Consider the following 24,393-nt stretch of genomic DNA (forward strand, 5'->3'; position numbering starts at 1 on the left):
AAAAGATTGAAGAATTTTTGTATAAACTCACTGTTTCAGCACACGTTTATTTGAATGTTGTGGAGGGTCTATCACTATGTTCAGATTCTGATCTAGGGATTATCGATGCCCTTGGAGTTTGCTACACTTTTTTTCTCTACATAGTTTACCTTCCCTACGAGTAGCTAACTGAGTACATTGTAGGGGCCCCCTTTTTTCCATTGTATTCTTCAATGAAAGACAGTACAGTGTCATCTGAGTCTTTTCCAAATTTGGGAGCATCTTTGATCCACAATAGCATATGAATATGAGGAGCACCTCTCGCTTGATACTCTTTTCTCCAAAAGAAATCCAGAACTTCGCCAAGAGGTGGATTTTTTTTTATTTGTAATAAAAGACATCATAGCTTCAAATCTATGTAGGTCAGTAGAGACGGTGAAATGGTATGAAAACAGACACAGATAATAAAATAGTATAATACAGAAAAATTACTAGAAACAGACACTGAAATGTTACATCCAGAGGCTACAAGAAGCACACAGAGGCGCAGATAGAGAACACAGACAGAAAACCGTACAACCAGAGAGTGCGAAACTACAGACAGAGAGGAAACATATTTATCATGGTAGAACTGCATAACACACACCAACAGCCAAATCATAATAGACTTTTCAATTATACAAGAACAGATGCAGAAAGATAGTACAGCCAGAGTTAGAGAGATAATGCAGATTTAGAAGAAATAATGCATGCAGACAGTAAACTGTTACAAGCAGAGGATAGATAAAGTATGACTGCAAAGAATACAACACATGGAGCAGTGCCATAAAAAGATAGTGCCGAGAGACAATAAAATAGTATGAGAACATACATAAATAATGCAAGCAGATACAGACAAGGTACTCATAAAAGATAAAATGATACAACACAAAACAAATGGTGGAAACGTTGAGAGAATTTGTTCTTATTATTTTAAACTACAGAAAAATAGATCCCCTTTACAAATTAGAAACTCACCTTTAACAAGCATTGGCATTGCCAATAGGTCTCGCTTGTGGGACCTTATAAGTATTTAGTTTTGCAGCACAATATCCGATTATGCAACAAGGATATTGTGCTGCAAAACTAAATACTTATAAGGTCCCACAAGCGAGACCTATTGGCAATGCCAATGCTTGTTATTTATCCAATACATTTGGTGCTCTCACGCCGTGGATCAGGTTTAGGCTAAGACCGCGCTACATAACAATTAAATACATAAAAAGCTCTACAAAACAGCCTTTGAGAGGCATCTACGGCTATGGACTTTTCGCCATGGCAGCCGCCCCAGGCAGCCTGGACTTGGTGGCATAAATCTTTTTTACGGATACCGCGCTGTTTCACAATGTGCTCACAGGTCTCGTGCTGACACTTCCTCGTTACGTCACCAGGACACAGCTGCAGGACAGGACACTGAAGAGGAGGCGCGCGGGAGAAACGAAGATGGCACAGAGAGAAGTAGAACCGGGGACAATAAAAGCAACAGATGTGAGGTAAAGAGGGGGTGCCAGATAAAAGTGTGGGATGAGCAAGTAAGTGAGAGGGTAGAACGCAGATTAACATACAAACGAGAGCCAGAGTGAAGAGTTAGAGAACAAGAGGCATGGGAACGACAACATATCTAGACAGACGGAAAAGGAGAAAATACACCAAAGGGAGTACTGGTGTTAAGGAAAATAAGAGTGTTATAGACGATAAAGTACAAACATGAATAACTAGAGAAATCAGAAGAGATGGGTGGAATATTGAATACATGGGGAAGCATGGAGACTAAGAAAAGGAGACCAAGAAGCAAGGAAATGGAAATTGAAATAAGAAGAATGAAACTAAAAGGGGAGGAGGAGAAGAAAAAGGTGGAAGCGATGAAAAAGAAGAATCTGGGAATATGGAAACAGGAGAAAGAACAGGCAAGTAAGAAAATAAATATATGCACACTTTGGCAGTCCCCACAAAAACGCAATTAAAAGCTGACACGAGAGCGCAACAACAAAAAAGAGCGGAAAAATGAAAGTACGGCCGGCCTGCGGGCGGCCTTGATTGAATTAGGGGAGGAGAAGCTAAATGCAGAGCGGGAAACAAAGTACGGCCGGCCTGTGGCCGGCCATGATTCAATTAGGGGAGGAGAAGCCGCAGAGCACACGCTGGGCGAAGCCCTTTGATGTGCTGTGCGGCAAATGGAGGGAGGCTGATGCGCGTTCATGTTTTAACACGTGGTTCACATGAACTGCATGAAAACGCCAGCAAAAAGCTGGTGGTTTCATGATGTTTTCGCCACTTGAATTCTCGCTCCGCTCGATGCGCATGCGCGCATCGATAGATCGCGAGACCTAAAAATGGTTTTGAAGGTTCAGAACACTCTCAATTACACTCTAGATTCTTGGATTTGAGCAGCAAACACTAAAAAAAAAAGAAACACAAATTTTATTACCATGTTACACACATCTTTATTACACAGCATAGAGCCTTTTTGGCAAGTAAGAGGCCTAACAGACATGCTACCTAAGATTCTCTAGCAGTACATACCAGACTTTTTAGCAGAAAGCATTTTCCATACTAAATCGTTTTTAAGTCATCTTAAACACATGAGCAGCATGTTGCATGTAATTTACCATCTCTGTCTCTGCAATCAGTATGTGTAATTTATCATCTCTGTCTCTGCAAGCAGTATGTGTATCTCTGCTCATAAATCGTTTTAAATCCATCTAAAAAACATGAGCAGCATGTTGCATGTAATTTACCATCTCTGTCTCTGCAAGCAGTATGTGTGTCTCTGCTCATAAATCGTTTTTCAGTCATCTTAAACACATGAGCAGCATGTTGCATGTAATTTACCATCTCTGTCTCTGCAAGCAGTATGTGTATTTTACCATCTCTGTCTCTGCAAGCAGTATGTGTCTCTGCTCATAAATCGTTTTTGGATGTATGACGTTACAACGCATACTGTTACCACGCCTACCATTACCACGCCATTTTTACAACGCAGGATCCATTACAACGAATTACCATTACCACGCATGTATTTACAACGCATATACCTTTACAACGCATACAATTACAACGTAAGTATTGGTAAGTATATAATATTTTTTTAAATGTAATTTAATTAAAATTAATATAATGTAATTTAATTTAATTAATTTAATTTAATCAATTTAATTTAATGTAATTTAAATTTAATTATATTTAATTTTTACCCTGTACCCTTTTACCCAAAAACCCAAAACTGACCCTGAACCCTAAAAACACCTCTTTACCCAAAAACCCAAAACTGACCCTGAACTCTAAAAATACCCCTTTACCCAAAAACCCAAAACTGACCCTGAACCCTAAAAATACCCCTTTACCCAAAAACTGAAAACTGACCCTAAACCCTAAAAATACCCCTTTACCCAAAAACTGAAAACTGACCCTGAACCCTAAAAATACCCCTTTACCCAAAAACCCCAAACTGACCCTGAACCCTAAAAATACCCCTTTACCCAAAAACCCAAAACTGACCCTGAACCCTAAAAATACCCCTTTACCCAAAAACCCCAAACTGACCCTGAACTCTAAAAATACCCCTTTACCCAAAAACCCAAAACTGACCCTAAAAATACCCCTTTACCCAAAAACCCAAAACTAACCCTGAACCCTAAAAATACCCCTTTACCCAAAAACGCACTTATAATATTTTTAATAAAATGATATACTTACCAATACTTACGTTGTAATGGTATGCGTTGTAAAGGTACCTGCGTTGTAAATACATGCGTGGTAATGGTACTTCGTTGTAATGGATCCTGCGTTGTAAAAAATGTGTGGTAATGGTAGGTCGTTGTAAAAGTTGCGTGGTAAAGGTTGTATACCATCGTTTTTAAGTCATCTTAAACACATGAGCAGCATGTTGCATGTAATTTACCATCTGTCTCTGCAAGCAGTATGTGTAATTTACCATCTCTGTCTCTGCAAGCAGTATGTGTGTCTCTGCTCATAAATCATTTTTAAGTCATCTTAAACACATGAGCAGCATGTTGCATGTAATTTACTATCTCTGTCTCTGCAAGCAGTATGTGTAATTTACCATCTCTGTATTTGCAAGCAGTATGTGTGTCTGCTCATTATATTTCACCGTCTCTACTGGCCAAAAACATGCCACCTATATATAAGCATATATATATACCAGACTTTTTAGCTGAAAACATTTTCTATACTAAATCGTTTTTAAGTCATCTTAAACACATAAGCAGCATGTTGCATGCAATTTACTATCTCTGTCTCAGCAAGCAGTATGTGTAATTTACCATCCCTGTCTCTGCAAGCAGTGTGTGTCTCTGCTCATAAATACTTTTTAAGTCATTTTAAACACATGAGCAGCATGTTGCATGTAATTTACCTTCTCTGTCTGTGCAAGCAGTATGTCTGTCTCTGCTCATAAATCGTTTTTAAGTCATCTTAAACACATGAGCAGCATGTTGCATGTAATTTACCATCTCTGTCTCTGCAAGCAGTATATGTGTGTCTGCTCATAAATCGTTTTTAAGTCATCTTAAACACATGAGCAGCATGTTGCATGTAATTTACCATCTCTGTCTCTGCAAGCAGTATGTGTCTCTGCTTATAAATCGTTTTAAAACATCTAAAAAACATGAGCATCATGTTGCATGTAATTTACCATCTCTGTCTCTGCAAGCAGTATGTGCGTCTCTGCTTATAAATCGTTTTTAAGTCATCTTAAACACATGAGCAGCATGTTGCATGTAATTTACCATCTCTGTCTCTGCAAGCAGTATGTGTGTCTCTGCTCATAAATCTTTTTTAGGTCACCTTAAACACATGAGCAGCATGTTGCATGTAATTTACCATCTCTGTCTCTGCAAGCAGTATGTGTGTCTCTGCTTATAAATCGTTTTTAATTCATCTTAAACACATGAGCAGCATGTTGCATGTAATTTACCATCTCTGTCTCTGCAAGCAGTATGTGTGTCTCTGCTTATAAATCGTTTTAAAACCATCTAAAAAAAATGAGCAGCATGTTGCATGTAATTTACCATCTCTGTCTCTGCAAACAGTATGTGTGTCTCTGCTTATAAATCGTTTTAAAACCATCTAAAAAACATGAGCAACGTGTTGCATGTAATTTACCATCTCTGTCTCTGCAAGCAGTATGTGTAATTTACCATCTCTATATCTGCAAGCAGTATGTGTGTCTCTGCTCATAATATTTCACTGTCTACTGGCCAAAAACAGGCCACCTATATATAAGCATATATATATATACCAGACTTTTTACCAGGAAACATTTTCCATACTAAATCGTTAACACCGAGCACAACCCATTTAAATGACCACTACAAAGCAAAACAGAAACCTAACTCATTTCAAAAATTCTTTTCCAATATACACCATACAAAAACACAATATGCTTCTTAATCTTCCCCATACTGCATACAGCAGTGTATCTTCATAATCATATTTCAGATACCACACAGGCACAGAGTAAGATGAGACACAGGCACAGAAAACCCTTTAAGCTAAAAGAGGCAAACTGTTACAAAGCACACGTGACATTATTGAAAATTATATAAATATAATTTCTGACTTTAAACAGACACTCAGAGTAATCCTTGACCAAAATTTAAACACCACACTTTTTACCAGAAAACATTTTCCACAGTAAATCGTTTTTGACACAGAGCACAGCTCATTTAAATTACCACTACAGAAACAAAACCGAAACCTAACTCATTTTGAAAATACATTTCCAATATGCACCATTCTATTTTTAAACAGCATTACAAAATAACATGACACAAAATACGAGAATAAAGAAGCAAAATAGGCTTCTAATCTTCCCCATAGTGCATACAGCACTCTATCTTTATTAAAATAATAATTACTCACCTTTAAAAATGCTTTGGAAGATGTAGACAGTGTCAATCACAGTCAACAGATTTTCTGCAGCAGAATCTCTGAATTATGCTTCTGACACTAGAGCCTGATAATAATGGCACAGATTAGTTTTCATTTCAGAACCATATTCTTGTACATAGCCAATAAAAATTCTTCCCTCACAAATTCAAAACCAAACTGCACATTTTAATTGGTTGTACATTTGAACACTTTGAAAGTCACATAACATTCACCCATCCCCCCAGTGCTCATTCCCCTGTAACCATGGTAACTCCCTCCTAACCTAGCTCACAGTGCAGAAGTTCATCATACAATGTTGCAAAATATTCCATCAAGGGTGTTTGACCTCTCACTGTACTACCTAATCATGTGCCATGTTTATTTAAATGACTTTTTCCTCAACCATTGAAATGACTTCTTTCAACAAAAAAAAGCATGCACCCTAATTTTCAGTGCTGAATTTTAAGAAAGCACCAATCATTTCTTGTTTTTCAAGTGCACTGAATGTTAACCAGTTATTTTTCATAACTCCCACTTTCAAACTGGCATTTCATTTCCACAACTCATCTGAATACAAGCACATCTACCTTGAAGATGCAAAAAGTCTGGTTTGTGGGTCATAGCTATGTCCACTGGGCTCAAAAATACACAGCTAACAGAGGTAATTCCAACCTTGATTTACCAAAGGTGAACATTGTATGGATTGGACAGAGAGGATTGAGATGTCACCAATTGATACCATTGGTAAAATCCTTTATGCATCTTCCACACCCTGACCTTATAATTGTGCACTGTGGTGGCAATGACTTGGGCACTTTGACTGGGGTAGGTCTGGAAATGCTTTTAAAGGACATCTTTGGGCAATTGATGACACTTTTTCCAAAGACTGCCTTGGTATTTTCTAATATATGCCAAAGGCAAAAATGGAACTGGTCCAACCAATTTTGTCCACAGATTGTGAAGCAAGGAAACATGTAAATAAATCTGTTTCTGCATACATGAGAGACTATGGAATGGGTAGTATATACCACAACAACTTGCGTTACAACATGCAAGGCATCTATAGGAGAGATGGTGTACATTTCACCGATAAGGGGAATAGAGTCTTCCTCGGTAACATAAGACTCTGCATCGGTACTTACTTGTAAGTACCAAAAACACCCAATAAACACAACGGCTCTTTTTAGAGCCATCTAAAATCTAAACACTCAAACTTATAATTTAACTCCATTTTTAAAATATTTTTTTGTCGCCGTGCGTGCACCCGTAACTTTTTGGCGAGAAGAAAACAAAAAAATGTTTCTTTTTGGCTTTGGGGGTCCTTAATGGACCCCCTGAGAAAACCTAGGGGGTCTCCACCCTGCCCCCTTTCCACGATCTCCGCTATAGTTTTTAATAGTCTTGTAAATAGAGGTTCGCGACCGGGTGCGCGCACCTCGCAACTTTTTAGGAAAAAAAAAAGATTTTTTTGGGGCCTTGGGGGTCCTTAATGGACTCCCTGACAATACCTAGGGGGTCAGGGACTGTCTACTAAGCCTCCTTTTCACGTTTTGAAACTTTTATTTAAATCGAGTGAAACGCCATTTTGAGATGGGGTGCGCGATCGGGTGCGCGCACCCCGCAACTTTAAAAAAAGAAAAAAAGATTGTTTTTGAGCCTTGAGGGTCCTTAATGGACCCCCTGACAATACCTAGGGGGTCAGGGAGTCTCCACCCTGCCCCTTTTCCATGTTGTGCCCCTTTGTAATCTACAATATGTGGACTCGCACTGACAAAATAGCGGTCAATACTTCCTGATTTCCTCCAAATCGAATGTTGACAAACGTCAAACAACTAATCAGAATTCCGCTCGCGCACGGGAAGGTGCGTGCACGGGTGCGCGCATCCGTGCGCGCACTGTGCGCGCTTATAGATATATAATTGATTTTAACTTTAATTTTCTCAGGCACTACTGGAGGGATTTACACTATTTAACTAAAAGCGTGATCTGCATACCAGACTCTACCATTTTGCCAACTTTGGTGTAATTCCGTTCAACCGTTCGGGCTGTAGCCGTGTCTAAAGGTCCTATGGAAAATAACATGGGGAAAACACGTTTTGGGACCCCCCTTTTTTCTCGGCCCCCGCTTCACGAATCCCCCCGAAACTTTCAGGGAAGGAGCGGAGCGGAGCTGGCCGCAAATTCCTCCACTGGCGCCAGAGTTATTCCCAATAGAATGTTGCGGATTTCCTATGGAAACTAGGTCCTAACTATAACTACCTACTGGCGACCGCCAGTAGGTAATATAATATATTCTTCTGCTATCATGGGATACCTGGAGAACTATGTACAAATACAATGTAGATTTAGGATGCTAGATAGTTCAATAAAATGCACAGAACAGAATAAAATTACACATAGTCCTTAAACTTCCTCGGCAATGTTTTTTGACGACAACTCCTCCACACAGGATTTTGGTCATTTGCTTTCACCAATGTATCATCTTTCTTTACATCACACTTCCACCCACTTCCTGCACGTTTCTCCTTTAAAAGGCTACTTTCTCCGCCCTTCAGCCCAGCAGTGAAATGAGCAGACTCAACCTTCCACACCTCGCAACATTCCTCAAATTCAATTTTTTCCGTCTTCCACTATAACAGAAAACTTCAGGACCTTCCGAACCTTTTTAGATTCAGACCACTTGGACTCACCCTTCCTGGGTAATTGGAACTTCCTCACCCTTACCAAGTCCCCAACCTCAAACTTAGAGGCGCACTCATTGACTTCCGCTATGGCTAATCTGTACCTCTACTGTTCATTATGCACCACTGCTTTAAAGTTTTCTTCATCCACCTATGCCACCTTACTCTTATTCATCCACGCCGGAACAGCAACTGTCTGCCCCTCAATAGCACAAAAGGGATTTCTTTATTGGTAGAATATGGAGTAGTTCTATAATTCCACACCAATTTTCTTATTTCCTCTTTCCAATCCAACCCACTCCGTAAAGACAATTGCAAATTCTCTGCTACCACCCCATTCAATCTTTCAACCAACCAATTTTCTTGGGGATGATATACAGCCGTTTTCTTATGCATAATACCACTTTGAGATAAAAAAAAAATCTGTAAATTATTTTGCTACAAATTGCGGACCATTCTGGATATCCTTCCCCTATGAAAACTTCTTTACAAAAATCTATAACAACCTTAGCTTTAGCTTCCCTAACAAATGTAATCTCGGGCCATTTTGAATAATAGTCCATGTTGCAATGCAAAGGAAGTCCAGAGGTAGCCATATTGTATGTTATAACAACATGGTTTATTAAGCTTAGTTACAGGTTAATTGGATGGTAAGTATGATAGCATGTAGATACCGTATAGCCCCAACAGGAGCAGCCTCTCTGCTGCTCAGCCCGTACACTCCAACTGACACTCAGCACATCACCAGGCACTCAGCATTCCATTCATCACCAAGCACTCCAGCACGCATCCTGGCTGAGCAGTAGGGAAGATGTAGCTAAGGAAAAGGAATGGCAACAATTAAGTCACAACAGTAATTCCTTTTTGTTTCAATCTGTGCCATCCCTGTCCTTCAAACTTCTTTTCATATTATTAACTTCATTCTCCTTTTTTAATATTATTCTATTTATTTTCTGCCTCCTCGCTCTTTCTCGCGCTATGCTTCAATACAGTTATTTTTCCCATTTATAAGTCCCTTTGTTTTCCCTTCCACTCTGATTTTTCTCTCTAACTTAATTTTCAGTCATCTTTACTTTTTATCTTTCCCCGTTGCACAGTCACTGACTTCAGAGTATTGATGAGTCCTTATTTTGCTATACTGCTTTACTCATGATTTACATATGAGCCGGGCAGTAAAATAAAATCAGCCTTAGCAGAAATGTTCAGGCAATCCCCACACTGCAGAAGGCTGCATATAAAATTTGGCCTTTCATGGTTGGAATATGGCAGTTCAGTCAGAAAGATTGAATGGCCTGCCTGGCCTGAGTTACATCACTACACCTTCTTCATTTCTGGCATTAACATGAGTTACTTCTCACTGCTGTTTCTTGACAGATTTCTTCCACCCCTTGGCTCTCTGGCTTCCTAAGCACCCCTGGGCACCTAGAACATATGTAGTTTCCATTTCCGTCTTGAAGGGGTCAATAGCAGTCCTCAATCCCACGATGAGCTCCCGCAGATTTCCTGTATTTCACAGTCCCATGAAAACCACTCTGATAAGTAGTTGCCAGATCTAATATTTTGGAGTAGAGCAGAGCCTAGTCTGCAGAAGAGAATCAACAACTCTTCTCTGAAGTAGATTTACTGAATTTAATGCATTATCCATGGTTAATTTTGATTCAACAATGCTGAAGAGGAGAGTGGAGCAATTACTCAACAAGCACACACAATAACTAAATGATCTACCAAGCTGCTTAAGCTGTGAGTTTGAAAACTCTCAAATGAACTTCTCATTCTGTTTTCCTAATGTTAAATCTGGTATTGCCTCATTAGCCTTTCTTAGAGATCCCACCACTGGACTATTGCAGGGTGACTTAAATATGAAGAAATGACCTGCTCCTCTTGGCAATGTGAAAACAGCTCTTTACTGTTGCGGCAGGAGGGGAGACCGTCTTCACACAAGTAAACAGCTGGTCTCAATTTGCTACTTCACAGGCTTTTTATACACAGTCAGTCAATACTTGTTACAAAAGATGAAATTGTAAGTTAATCAAAAGTTATACTTTCATTACAAAACATGAAGTCACCTGTGACCCTAAACTTTAACCTAATTATCTACACATCTTTTATTGCCATTCTAACAAAGCTTAACAAACTAAGTATTCTTCTACTCTTGAATGCATGTGTATTTGAGTTGAATGTATGTGTATTTGAGTTGAATGTATGTGTATTTGGTTTGAATGCTTATATATTTGTGTGTGTGCTTTATCATTGTGCTCCTAAAATCTCTGATCAGATTCTGTGTGTTCTTGGCTAATTCAGTCTCCTGCTCCTATTGTCTAATCATTTTTCAAACTATTGAAAATACAGAATACGTGCCAGTGGGCTTGTGTACTAATGCCATAAATTCCTTCAAGCTTGTCAAAACCGAGTTTTCCTTTAACTACGACCTTACAGGTCATGCACTCTGTTCTCAAGTAAACTCTTCACCTCTTTCGCATTGGCATGAGCTTTTGGACTGCACTGCTCTCGAATCAAACCTCGCAGAAGCATAACGGGAGAAGGACAATGAAGGAATCCGAATAGAGAAGGTACTTGCACAAAAGATCTTATGGGACCACCATGGGTGATAACTAAAACTAGCCACAGCGCAGACATACATAAAGGGAATTGGAAAGGACGCTATTACTAAGGTGTTGCAAAGGAAACTGAATCGGACCGCCGTGAGTGACTTTTTAAAGTATCTACAGTACAGACACAACCAAGGGAAATGTAGAAGGGCGCGAATCCTAAGAATAATACCATTGCTGGATATCAGAAAATTGGAACAAAACCCTGGCCCCTGTACAATTTGCGGACCTCAATCAGTGTGCATAAGAACCTATGGCAAAAAATCCCCCGAGCCTTAAAACGGATATCTCTGTACTTCTGGTGATATCACTAGGATATTGAAACATCGTTTCTTCTCAAGTAGCAACACAAACTGGTCCCCTGGAACCCATATGTGGTATATCTTACAAGGTCCTGAAGAAGGTGGTTTTCGGACAGCTATTAAATCCACCGAAACGCGCGTAGACCATTCTAGTGCTGGGTCTCATATATTTTTATAGAGACATCTTGAGTACCTAGTTGGGATATAGTTGGTATTTGATTTTGTGAGAGTGGAAATAGTGGTATGAGAGTTGTGGTGCATGAATGAAGTGGTCTGGGGGGACTTATTGTTATTAGGTGTGTTTTTTATGTAAAAAGTATTTTTTAGAAACAGTATAAAGTAGGAAAGAAATATATGTATCGACGAACATATGCATTGTAGAACTGATGTCTACTGCTTGTTAAGTGCTAAATGGACTGAATCTAGAAAAAAGAAATGAAATATATAAAAAAAAAAATAATGAAGAATTTTTTGATACAAATAAAAATGAATCTTTGAGGTAAAATGCTGTGTTCATAAGGTGTACTTTTTGAATTGAATAATGAAATGATGTGAAATAATTTCTGTATGTGATTAATTTGGTCGATGAGGGAAAATTTTGATACTACTGCACTGCTCTTTCACCATTTATAGCTGTGCGACGTTCTCTACTGTTTTCTGGTGTTGCAACTTGTTCTCATATTTCCTTTCTTCCATAATAGGACCTTTTAAGTCTCTTAGCGGCTACTGTGCCTCTCGATCTCTCGTTCACATTGTGAGTGACTGGAAAGGAGGGCACAGTCTGTCACCTGTCATTTCCTGCCTCTTTTGTGTCTCTGCCAGCTGCTCACATATTTTTCTTTCTGACACTACTCCTCTCTCTCCTACGATCCTCGCTATTCTCTTCTTTCATTGCATCTTAACTGTCATTGCATCTAACCTGTCATTGCTCCTTCTCTTCTGTCACTGCCACCTCTTCTTCTGTTGACCTTCTAGTATCCACTGAAGGAAATCTCAAAGCCTGTTTAAAAAAAAAAAAAAGTGATTAGACTAATTGAGGTGCCAAAATGTAAAGTTTCTGTTACCTGAATATGATAACTGGGAATATGTCCAAGATGTCAACATAAAATGGACTGGTTTTATGTGCATGCATGAGGCTGGTGCCTCTGAAAGAATGATGGGTCTTAGACAGTTTTAGATTGGTGTGCCCCAGTCACACCAGCATTCTGTTGCACCTGTGACTTACTCTCCACTTTTAGTTTAGTAAACCTCATATTATGTCTTACTTTCCATTGCTGACATTATGCTGCAATAATCTTTGGTATATGCATGCTACAATAATCTTTGGTACAGGCATGGTGCAATAATCCTGTTTTATGCAGTTAATGCTTACCAAAAGTTGAAAACCGTTGCTCTGGCATTGTTGTAGCATAAACAACCAATTGCAAATGCTAAGCATTCTCCCCAAATACAGAAACACCAAAGTAAGTAGCTGTATTTGTGAATGCAAAATTAGAATAAATACAAAAGTAGAAATGCAGTGTCAGCATTTCATTAGTTTTGCTACTGAGTCAATAGGGCAACTGAAGGTTGTAGGGATAGAAAACTTTTCATAGCCAGTGTCACATTTAGAAGATCAAAACTAAGTTATTCCTTAAAGACGAGTGATATCTGTGCCTTTCTTAGAGAATGTTTGTACATTATCTTGGAGAGCAGAACTGCTTAGTCCGCATTTAATACAGCAAAACATTACAGGGCTTTAGGCGCAGTTCTAACTCTATCAAATGCAAGCTTTTTGATTTCTTGTAGTCTTCTTGTGCTACACAACTTAGATTGATGTGAACATTAGAAGAAAGTTTGTCTTTATTTTTTGCCTTCCCTTTCACCCATGTATCTTTACACTTAGTATTCTTGGATCCTGCTCCTACCTGGCTCTCGCATTTAAACTGAGTCATACTTATTCCTACATTTTCATCCCTTTTATGCAGATGGACATCCAGCGGTCCCTACAGTTGCTTCAGATGAACATTTTCTCCCAGTGTTTCTCGCCCTGTGGAAAGTATCTTGCTGTGGGCAACAACTATGGAGAGATCGCCATATTCAGGTAACAGCTATCATTATTTAATAGCTCTGGGGGAGCACCGTATTTAGATAGCAGCTTTGGAAGTGTGCCTTATATAAATATAGCTTCTGTGGAATGTACCTTTTTCAGTCAGACGTTTATAATTGACAGAACATATCGTTATGCGTATGTTCAGAATTTTTATAAAGTTTCTCTTGCTCCTGAATCCTATCGATCTGTCTATCAACTATGCATATGAACTTTATTACGATCAATAATTGTATAATCAATAGAATTATATGGACTTTTGTAAGACTTCTTATGTGTTGTTATTGGTGTCTCCAAAACGTTATATTTGCGCACATTATGGGACACAAGAGAGGGTAGCTGATGGCTTGTTTGTCTACTGATCATTGGATAATCTATCCATTAGTACCCCCGCTCTTGTTCACAGTGGCCTGAAACATCCTCAATCTACAGCCTTCGATTGATCCCATAGACTAGTTATATTGCTAGAAATAACTGGATCATGAGTCACTGTAAAACTAAGTTAATGAAGATTAATCAATGTGTTGGGAGTTTTAATTTATCAATCAGAAATGTATTTGAGCACTTTAGTAAATGCACCTACTTGGTTGTTACTCCTGATCCTAGATTCAGCTAATGTCACCACTTCTAGAGGCAGAATGCAAATGTTTGCTCTTTAGTGTGTTCTTTAGTTAAATTTAATTGTGGATGTGGTGCTCACCCATTCACATATGTATTCTCTTGCGACAATACATTGATAAGCGCCAGCAGCACAGGACGAAACCATCTCCTTGTGGGGTCCTGCTAGGACCTGGTCTACATTGCTCAGAAGTCCTTTTGCCCAGGAGCGATGGGTGGTCAACCTCATTGTGCCGATAAGCGCCTTCAGTAGCTCGCAGCTGCGGGTCAAAACCAGCTTCTTGTGGGGCCTTGCTAGGGCCAGGACTATAATGGCCAGAAGGAAGCTCTTGTGTCCAGGTGGGGTGTGGGTGGCCTCATCGCATTGATAAGCGCCTTCAGCAGGTCCGGCTGCACCCAGCTGAGACTGGCCTGGGCCACATCTCTTGGGCCAGCTTCAGACTTTCTATAGTCCTGGGTAAGCGAAAGTCCCCCACTGTCCCCAGTAACTCGAAGTGCCTGCGAAAAGGATGTGACATTACGTCCTATTTGTCTTTGGTGGTCAGGGCCATGACTGAGGAGTTTTTATCTGTTGAGGAAGAGTTGGACTTGGCCACACTGTCCACAGCTGATGACATGAGCAGCACAGCATCAAAGGGCGTGCTTGCTTTTCAAACCTTGCCTAACAATAAAACCTTGTTCAGTTCCATTTCAGCCAGCAGCATTCGTATGACGAAGGCAGTGTTACATCAATCTAGTAGTGGGGTCTCTTTTGCTTCTCCCTCCTCCTCCTGCCTAAGAAGGCATGGAGGTTTGAGGGTTCTATTTCAAACATGGAAGAAGGAAGAAACGGAGTACAGAAGGGGGTATGGAACATAAGTAATTATGCCTTTGAGGCACTATTAGATAAGTTATATGCAAGATTGGAGACTCTTCTAGTCAATTCTGTTGTGTTTTGTAATGAAAGGTTCATGAAGATAAAAAACACCATTGTTACCATAACTTCTGTTAATAGGAATGCCCCGATTGCATAACTCCCTGAATCTGTTCCAGATAAGATAACTGAACAGCGTCCACTGTCTAAACCGATACATGACAAGATTCCCACCAATCCACAACAGAGTAGAGGGGTTGCTGTGGGAGGAGTAGATGCATATATTAGTAAACGAGGCCCCAATGATCTCGATATCTGGCATAATCTTGTTAGCCTTTCAGGTACCAAGGGGCCCTATGCCTCTCACTAGTGCCCTATCTGCAGCTAGGGTGGATGGATTTGTTCAAGGTAGAAAGCCAGCTTGCCCGTTGCCTTAACCTGATTCACTCAATTTACCACAAGTTTTCACCTTGTTTGTCCTCATCCTGGCGAGGATTCCACCCCTAAAGGAACATTTTCCAGAGCAATTCAAACACTTGCTCAACAAGGTCGTTCATTGGGTTGACAGGTGGTTAGGATGTAATTCTCTTCCATTTAATGCTATCAACATGGTCAGGAGATTCCTGTGGTGGGTGGACAAGGCGCCTAAAACTCTAAAGGGTTATTGCATTATTGTTAATTTGAACTACACCGCTTTGGCTGGTAAATTGCTGTTTGAAATTTCAACCAGGCAGAACAAAGCAGATTATGTTTTGGCCCTTCTTCTGGCTTTACATTTTTTTTTTTATAAAACTAATTTCACCACTTGACTTGACACCTCGACTAATTCCCACACATTGCTCTACTAGCAATTTGCAAGTTTTGGCTCGTCCAGAGGTTTCCACTTTCAATAGGTTTGAGCCTTTGAGTACCTTGGCCAGCATTGGTTGACTGACCTTATTGCTTACCCTTAACACCATTACACCCACCGTTGTGGGACCCAGGGATGTCGATACTTTACACTCATTGTATACCCTGGAACATTGCTGATCTAGCTAGCAAAATGGAGGACACTAGCTGACGTTCTTTTCTAGAAAATTTTAACATTATTTGTTTGTAGGAAACCTGGGAGGTTTGTAACAGCCTATTCCAAAATGGGTTTAGCTCGTTCTCAGACTCAGCAATTCCTACATAGGAAGGCAGGGCGAAGGGTTCTCTTTTGATTTTGATTACCTTGCAGCTTAATAGTAAAATTATGAGCGTGGAGACCTTTAACTGCAATCTTAATACTGACTATTACTGAAAAGCTGAAGATTGCAGCTCCTTATAGATGATTTGACCATCGGTGTTTGAGGTCCCATTGGGACCTGCTTATGTCCCGTAGGGAGAACCGGAGGTACAGAATTGAAATTTTCATCTAGTCAGGCCAGGTTCAAGCCTGCAGGTAAAGAAGTGAAATCTATCCTGCAGCAAGAAGCGAGGGAAGAATTGTTACGTGCTAGCTGTGCCAATGTTTTGGGAAATTGTTAATCATCTGTTTTTTTAATACTTAATGAGAGGTCCTCCTTATCATTCATTATTCTTCCCGATACTTGGGTTACTCATTTTGAAGGCATTTATAATGCTCCGTCTGCTAACCCTGCTGATGAACTTATTCACTTTGTGTTGCCTGATGTTAACTGCACACTTTTTTCCCATTGGGAGGAAGTTGGAGGCGCCATCAGTGGGCTAACTAGTTACATAGCACAAGGCCCTGATGGAGGACTGCTGAATTTGTTCATTTTAAATGTCCCTTTATTGTGACCATTTCTTGCCATCTATATCATTGCTGCAGTCAAGTACGTTCCCTTAGCTCCCTGGTATAAATCTGAGATTGTCTCCATTTTTAAAGAGAGTAGCAGAGATGATCCCTGCTTTTATCATTCTATTTCGCTCATAGACTCTGTGGTGAAGGTGATAGGGAACATGGTCTTAAACCGACGGATGGCTTGGGCCAAAGTCAAGCTTTTTATTTATACCTGCTGTACAGTATGGTTTTATACGAGGTCTGGGGATTGTGGAGCAATGTCTGAACTTCTATTTATTCATCAATATGTGGTGGTCAAGAAAAGCTCTTTCCACATGGCATTCATGGATTTGAGTTCAGCTTTCAACCGGATTAACAGAGATAAATTGTGGTCAGATATGTTAAATATCGGCAAAGAGGCCAATATTGTTTCTTTTCTGTGCAATTTGTGCATTGATTTGGTGGCTTCTGTTCGGCACTTTAACCTCGGATGGGGGATAAGGCAGGATTATATTGAAACGCCATTTTTATTTATGCTTTACATCAACAGTTAGAATTGGTATTGGTCAACGGAAGGCAGGACAGGCCACTAGCGTGGCCCATACCAGAACTACTATATGCCAATCGCTGTCCTTATATCGGGAATGGTGCTTGACCTCCTTGACATGTTTACTAGCTTTATGGACACTTTGGATCGAAGTATAAACTCTAAGAAATCTCACATCATGGTATACGGATCCAAAAAACACCAAAACCTGAGCTTCTAATTCTATCAGATTCTAATTCTAATCAGCAAGGTTGATTTGTTTCCTAATCATGGGGTGACTTTTGATGCCACAACGTCCTTATCCCCTATGTTGAGGGCTAGAGAATATACCTTTTCTAGGAGCATTGCCTCTGTCTTTTGCGGCCTGGCTTGGTAAGAAGTCCCTTGATGCCATGATGAAAACTTATAAAGCCAAATGCATACCTGTTGCAGCCAATGGTTGTGATATTTGGAGCTATGCCAACCTCTTCCAATTGGAAACTGTTGGAAACATATTACTGAAACTTGCATTATCTTTGCCCTAGAGCTTAGCCTCATTTACCACCCATGAAGAGCTGGGACTGGGGTATCTAATTGATGTCATATAGTAGTATCCATTGACTGAGGGGTGTGTGTGTGTCATCTTTGGTCACAAAGTTGCATTTTCAGATAACACCATAGGTTGATAATGTATTTGTTACAGTCCTCCTTGTTTAAAATGCAGATCACGAGTTAAAATCGTTGTAAATAGCTAAGTGTATTGAACACATGCTGCGGCATGTAATTTTTCATTACTCCAAGTCTGAAAAAATGAGTTATGAGTTATATTGGGTAGTAACAGCCTATTCCAAAATGGGTTTAGCTCGTTCTCAGACTCAGCAATTCCTACATAGGAAGGCAGGGCGAAGGGTTCTCTTTTGATTTTGATTACCTTGCAGCTTAATAGTAAAATTATGAGCGTGGAGACCTTTAACTGCAATCTTAATACTGACTATTACTGAAAAGCTGAAGATTGCAGCTCCTTATAGATGATTTGACCATCGGTGTTTGAGGTCCCATTGGGACCTGCTTATGTCCCGTAGGGAGAACCGGAGGTACAGAATTGAAATTTTCATCTAGTCAGGCCAGGTTCAAGCCTGCAGGTAAAGAAGTGAAATCTATCCTGCAGCAAGAAGCGAGGGAAGAATTGTTACGTGCTAGCTGTGCCAATGTTTTGGGAAATTGTTAATCATCTGTTTTTTTAATACTTAATGAGAGGTCCTCCTTATCATTCATTATTCTTCCCGATACTTGGGTTACTCATTTTGAAGGCATTTATAATGCTCCGTCTGCTAACCCTGCTGATGAACTTATTCACTTTGTGTTGCCTGATGTTAACTGCACACTTTTTTCCCATTGGGAGGAAGTTGGAGGCGCCATCAGTGGGCTAACTAGTTACATAGCACAAGGCCCTGATGGAGGACTGCTGAATTTGTTCATTTTAAATGTCCCTTTATTGTGACCATTTCTTGCCATCTATATCATTGCTGCAGTCAAGTACGTTCCCTTAGCTCCCTGGTATAAATCTGAGATTGTCTCCATTTTTAAAGAGAGTAGCAGAGATGATCCCTGCTTTTATCATTCTATTTCGCTCATAGACTCTGTGGTGAAGGTGATAGGGAACATGGTCTTAAACCGACGGATGGCTTGGGCCAAAGTCAAGCTTTTTATTTATACCTGCTGTACAGTATGGTTTTATACGAGGTCTGGGGATTGTGGAGCAATGTCTGAACTTCTATTTATTCATCAATATGTGGTGGTCAAGAAAAGCTCTTTCCACATGGCATTCATGGATTTGAGTTCAGCTTTCAACCGGATTAACAGAGATAAATTGTGGTCAGATATGTTAAATATCGGCAAAGAGGCCAATATTGTTTCTTTTCTGTGCAATTTGTGCATTGATTTGGTGGCTTCTGTTCGGCACTTTAACCTCGGATGGGGGATAAGGCAGGATTATATTGAAACGCCATTTTTATTTATGCTTTACATCAACAGTTAGAATTGGTATTGGTCAACGGAAGGCAGGACAGGCCACTAGCGTGGCCCATACCAGAACTACTATATGCCAATCGCTGTCCTTATATCGGGAATGGTGCTTGACCTCCTTGACATGTTTACTAGCTTTATGGACACTTTGGATCGAAGTATAAACTCTAAGAAATCTCACATCATGGTATACGGATCCAAAAAACACCAAAACCTGAGCTTCTAATTCTATCAGATTCTAATTCTAATCAGCAAGGTTGATTTGTTTCCTAATCATGGGGTGACTTTTGATGCCACAACGTCCTTATCCCCTATGTTGAGGGCTAGAGAATATACCTTTTCTAGGAGCATTGCCTCTGTCTTTTGCGGCCTGGCTTGGTAAGAAGTCCCTTGATGCCATGATGAAAACTTATAAAGCCAAATGCATACCTGTTGCAGCCAATGGTTGTGATATTTGGAGCTATGCCAACCTCTTCCAATTGGAAACTGTTGGAAACATATTACTGAAACTTGCATTATCTTTGCCCTAGAGCTTAGCCTCATTTACCACCCATGAAGAGCTGGGACTGGGGTATCTAATTGATGTCATATAGTAGTATCCATTGACTGAGGGGTGTGTGTGTGTCATCTTTGGTCACAAAGTTGCATTTTCAGATAACACCATAGGTTGATAATGTATTTGTTACAGTCCTCCTTGTTTAAAATGCAGATCACGAGTTAAAATCGTTGTAAATAGCTAAGTGTATTGAACACATGCTGCGGCATGTAATTTTTCATTACTCCAAGTCTGAAAAAATGAGTTATGAGTTATATTGGGTAGTAATAAATGTTTTATTATTGAGGCAAAAATAACTAAATTTCAGGTGTGCTCTATATCAATCGTTCTGAATAGTTTGATCATACATACGAAGATATGTTCCACCCTTCTGCTCTCGAAAAAAAAGATAAAAACACTTTCGAATTGCAGCTGCACTCTTAGCAACTTCCAAAGTGTCACTGTGTATATCTGCATTGCCCTTTTTGGTCAGCAAGTAGACAAATTGGAGATGAATCAGTATCTTGCCATGCACCGTACCTTACAGTCTACTATCAGACGCACACAAGTGCTCCAATACTGTTGCACATGTCCCTCTGTCAGCAAACTCTAAGTGACAGACTGGTGGTGATTTAGTGAGGCTGGCATGAAACCTAGTTCTGGCTCAAGAATTCTAGAGTCCCCCACTATGTTCCTTTACGGCCTCTAAATATGATATTTGCATTCGATAGTAAGGTTTATTAACTGGTCCTTTTTACCCTTGCTGTCACAGTATAAGTAATTTGTTTCAAGCATAAGATGCTCTCTTACTGGTAGAGGCTTTTTGTGAGTTGAGTTTGTTTTTAACAATGAGCTCTCTAAACCTCTGAAACTGCATCCTTTTTAATAACAACAGAATTATACATATTTTCTCAGTATTTGGTGCACTAGTAGTTGATTAAACATTTGCTGAAGAAATTGATTGAAGTAGAGAGGGTTTAAAAACCTTTTAGTATAACTGCCCGTACTCAGTTACCATTTTAAGGTGCCATTTATAAACTCTGTGGTTTTTGTGTTGAGCAGCTGTTTTCTAAAGTACATTCTTTCATGTTTCAAGGAGAATATTTTTGTTTCCAGTGATTTGCTGGTGGTGATGAGTGAAGATCCTTGGCCTGGAGCAGTAAAAGAGCTTAGAGTTTGTAGGTTGTGTAAAATGACCCAAGAAACCATTCAGCACGTTTTACCAGTTTGTTCGGACTATTGAATTGCAAGTGACTTTCATAAGATTGTAGCAGATAATATTGCTACATCTAATACTGTTATTCATTTAGTGTTGACAGTGGTTTGTATTAGGTTGCTTCATTTTGTGAAGCAATCCTGAAATTGAACTAGTGGAATTGAGAAAACTATAAAGACATTGTTTGAACAGTGATTTTATGATGGATAATTGTGTACCTGAAAAGTTCTGTGGTTTATGTGCATATGTTTTTTTTTTTTAAGAGAGAAGTTTTTTTATAATAGTTGCAGAATTGCCATTGTTGAATCTAGTGTAACATGTAAACAACAAATTTATTTATTCAATGCCTTTGCATTATACACGTTTGCTTTCATTTATATGAATTATTTCCCAATACTGAGACAGGTGCAAAATATCCAGTTTAATTGAGTACAAACAATAATGCATTCCGCATATTACCCTGATATTGAGCCTTACCCTCCCACATTTTTGGCACGGTTTTAAGCACGCCTTTGCTTCATACACAGGCTTTTCAAGCATTCTGCATTCATCAATAACGTTTCCATTTTATGGTGGTAGGTGCTACTGGATCATGCCTGTTTTGAGCTAAATCTATTTTGGCGACTATTAGACCTAAACTTAGATCCCCAAGACTATTTAGTAAAACTGTTTGTAGTGTGAATGAGATCCTAGGTACACATAACGTTATTGCATGCCTTTTCCACAGCCCTCCAGCTCTATACAATATGGCACAAGTCTCTCCCTCCTCTGTTTGATATGTAACATATAAAGGTGAGGAATCCTCTTTAACTGCACTAGACGTTAACTCTGGTATAGTGTGCCCTATGTACATATTTACATTTTATTGCATGACATTTTAGAGTAGAAGCTATTTCTCAGGGCACTGCCAACGCCTCCTGCCATTTGGTTTCCTCCGCTGAGCTCATGTCTGTCTACCAGGCAGCTTTAAGCTTATCTAAGGTATCTGGTGTCCTAATTACTAAAGATTTGTAAAGGCTTTGGTGCTTTTTTTCTCTCCTCCTGGAGTGCCTCCATGGTGAGATTGGCCTCCAATGGAGTGAAATTGGGTATGGAGTCTAGTTGCCTTATGTGTGGGTGTGGTGCATGTGGTAGTAGTAGAAATTTGTAAAATTTCATTTTCAATAAGCCTGGAGTTTGGAAAAGTGAGTAAAGTTTATTCATGCCTAGTTATTTAAAACCATAGCATTTACCTTAAATTTAATAAAAACATTATTATAAAACAATTCCAAATACTTACTTAAAAAACACCATCTTACGTCATTCTTTCTGTCTTGCTATGCTCCGAGTTAAAAAGACATTATGTTAGAAAATATCATATTTATAAAATATTAGCAACTTTTATGTGTATAAAAGACAGAACCATTGCAGCTGCTTCCACACCCTAGAGTGCTGTAGGTTGTCCTAAAGTGCATATGTGTTGTGCTATATTTCTTAATAAAATCCAACTAATGTAGCTGTAGTATGTGCAGAAAAACCAGAGTGTTATATTATTCAGATTATGTACAATGCCACTTTTTAGAGCTTTTAAAGTTCTCGTTTGAGGGAGTGCTCAGGAGTAGTTAACCGTTTTTCCCTGCACTTTTTAAGAATTTCATGAGTCGACAGTTCATCATAGGATCAGTGAATCTAAAACAATGACAGCCTGCCTACAGGTATGTATTCCCCGCTCGTTAAATGGAACTTTCAGCTATTGTCTTTTTTTTTTAATAATCCCGGGCATACACATGTGGTGTGTATGATATTTTCTACCCCTTTATTACACAGCCTTCAAGGTGCTTTGTTCCATGTTTTCCCTTTAGTTCTCCAGGGATACTGTCGAGATGGAAATGCATAAAATCAATTTCCAAGTTTCTTGACCATCCATCTTCTAGATATGGTTGACACTTGAGTATTTTATATTCATTTATCACGGACCAGGCATGCGGTCTGCCGGCTAACTTCTCTTTATCGTTGAGAAGTGATCATTTCTTTACTGTAGTATTAACTATTTTTCTAAAGCAGCTGGAGAAAAGGAATTTGCCCATATTGTTTGGATTTTCAGTGCTTTGTTCTCTGCATCCAAGTAAAGTTGTGCTGGTGCTATTATATTCCTCTGTATCTCCTGCCACAGAGCTAGGCTTAATTGAATTTTGGAGGCTGACCTTATTCTATTCCAGGTATTTACATAGCCCCCTTGCCTCGCTGTTAATTGATTAATGAGCCCACACTCCAGTCTATCTGGGCTGGCAGTGCTTTCAAAGGAAGGTGGACCAGTGATCTAAATACTTTCAAAGATATTAGATTTAAAAGTGGTGCATCTCTGCCCCGAAGTACTTCACTACCATATGTAACGGTCAGAGTATTCCTGCTATGAATTTCAATAGTGGTGCATAGCTTGGATCGTCTAAAGTTCTTTGTTGGATACTGAATGCCTGGGTCAAGGAAACTGCTTTTCTCTTCAAATCCTTCCTACGCTATTTGCAAGTGGCACTATCGTCAAAAAGAACTCCCCAATATCTGTAATTTGTTGTCTGCTCAAGTAGGTCCTCTCCCAAGAACCATTTATGTCTTTTATTTATTCTGCCACTTACCACCATGATCTTTGTTTTAACTGTCATGCCATTTGTTGACATATAAGCAAAACCGTTCTATGCGTTGTTGCACGCCGATTTTTGTCTGGCTGATAAATATAACATCATCCGCATATAATAAGTGTGATATGACCACAGATCCTCTTTTTGGTGCATGAGAATTTACTACATCCAGTTCAATCGAGAGGTCAGTTAAGAACAATTTGAGTAAATATGGAGCAAGAACACAGCCCTGCTTTAGGCCATGATTTGTCACTATTTTCCTTGATAGCACAGATGCATCACTAATTTTCACCCTCGCCCAAATGTTCATATATAGCAGCTCACTAGCTTTTGAAAGAGGGTCCGGGATACCCCAGAGTGATAGCTTTTGCCACCAAAGGTTGCAACTCACACAATCAAAAGCTGACTTATAATCCACATAGCACAAGTAAAGTGCATGTTTCTTGTGTTTACGTTTATCCATTATTAGTGATACAGTCAATAAATTGTTTTCCGTGCCTGTTCCTTGAAAGAATCCTTTTTGTTTTGGGGGTTCGATCTTATTATCCTTTGCCCATTCCAGCAGATCACTAAGTAGCGGACTGGCAAAATGTTTAGCCGCAGCATCTTGGAGGGTAATTAGGCAATAGTTTTCTGGTTGCCTATTGCC

At 39.5% G+C, this 24,393-nt stretch overlaps 1 protein-coding gene across 2 annotated transcripts in view; it reads left to right on the forward strand.

Annotated features, from left to right (window-relative positions):
* The window catches only part of THOC6 (THO complex subunit 6), a 133,962-nt gene that overhangs the window by 36,209 nt on the left and 73,360 nt on the right, over nucleotides 1-24,393 (forward strand). For both annotated transcript variants that reach the window (XM_078652894.1, XM_078652893.1), the window contains exon 2: nucleotides 13,470-13,585. In XM_078652894.1, coding sequence (XP_078509020.1) covers nucleotides 13,470-13,585 — 116 coding nt within the window. The remainder of the gene's footprint in view (nucleotides 1-13,469; nucleotides 13,586-24,393) is intronic.

The sequence above is a fragment of the Lissotriton helveticus genome, chromosome 7 (genome assembly GCF_964261635.1).
Source record: "Lissotriton helveticus chromosome 7, aLisHel1.1, whole genome shotgun sequence".
NCBI lineage: Eukaryota > Metazoa > Chordata > Amphibia > Caudata > Salamandridae > Lissotriton > Lissotriton helveticus.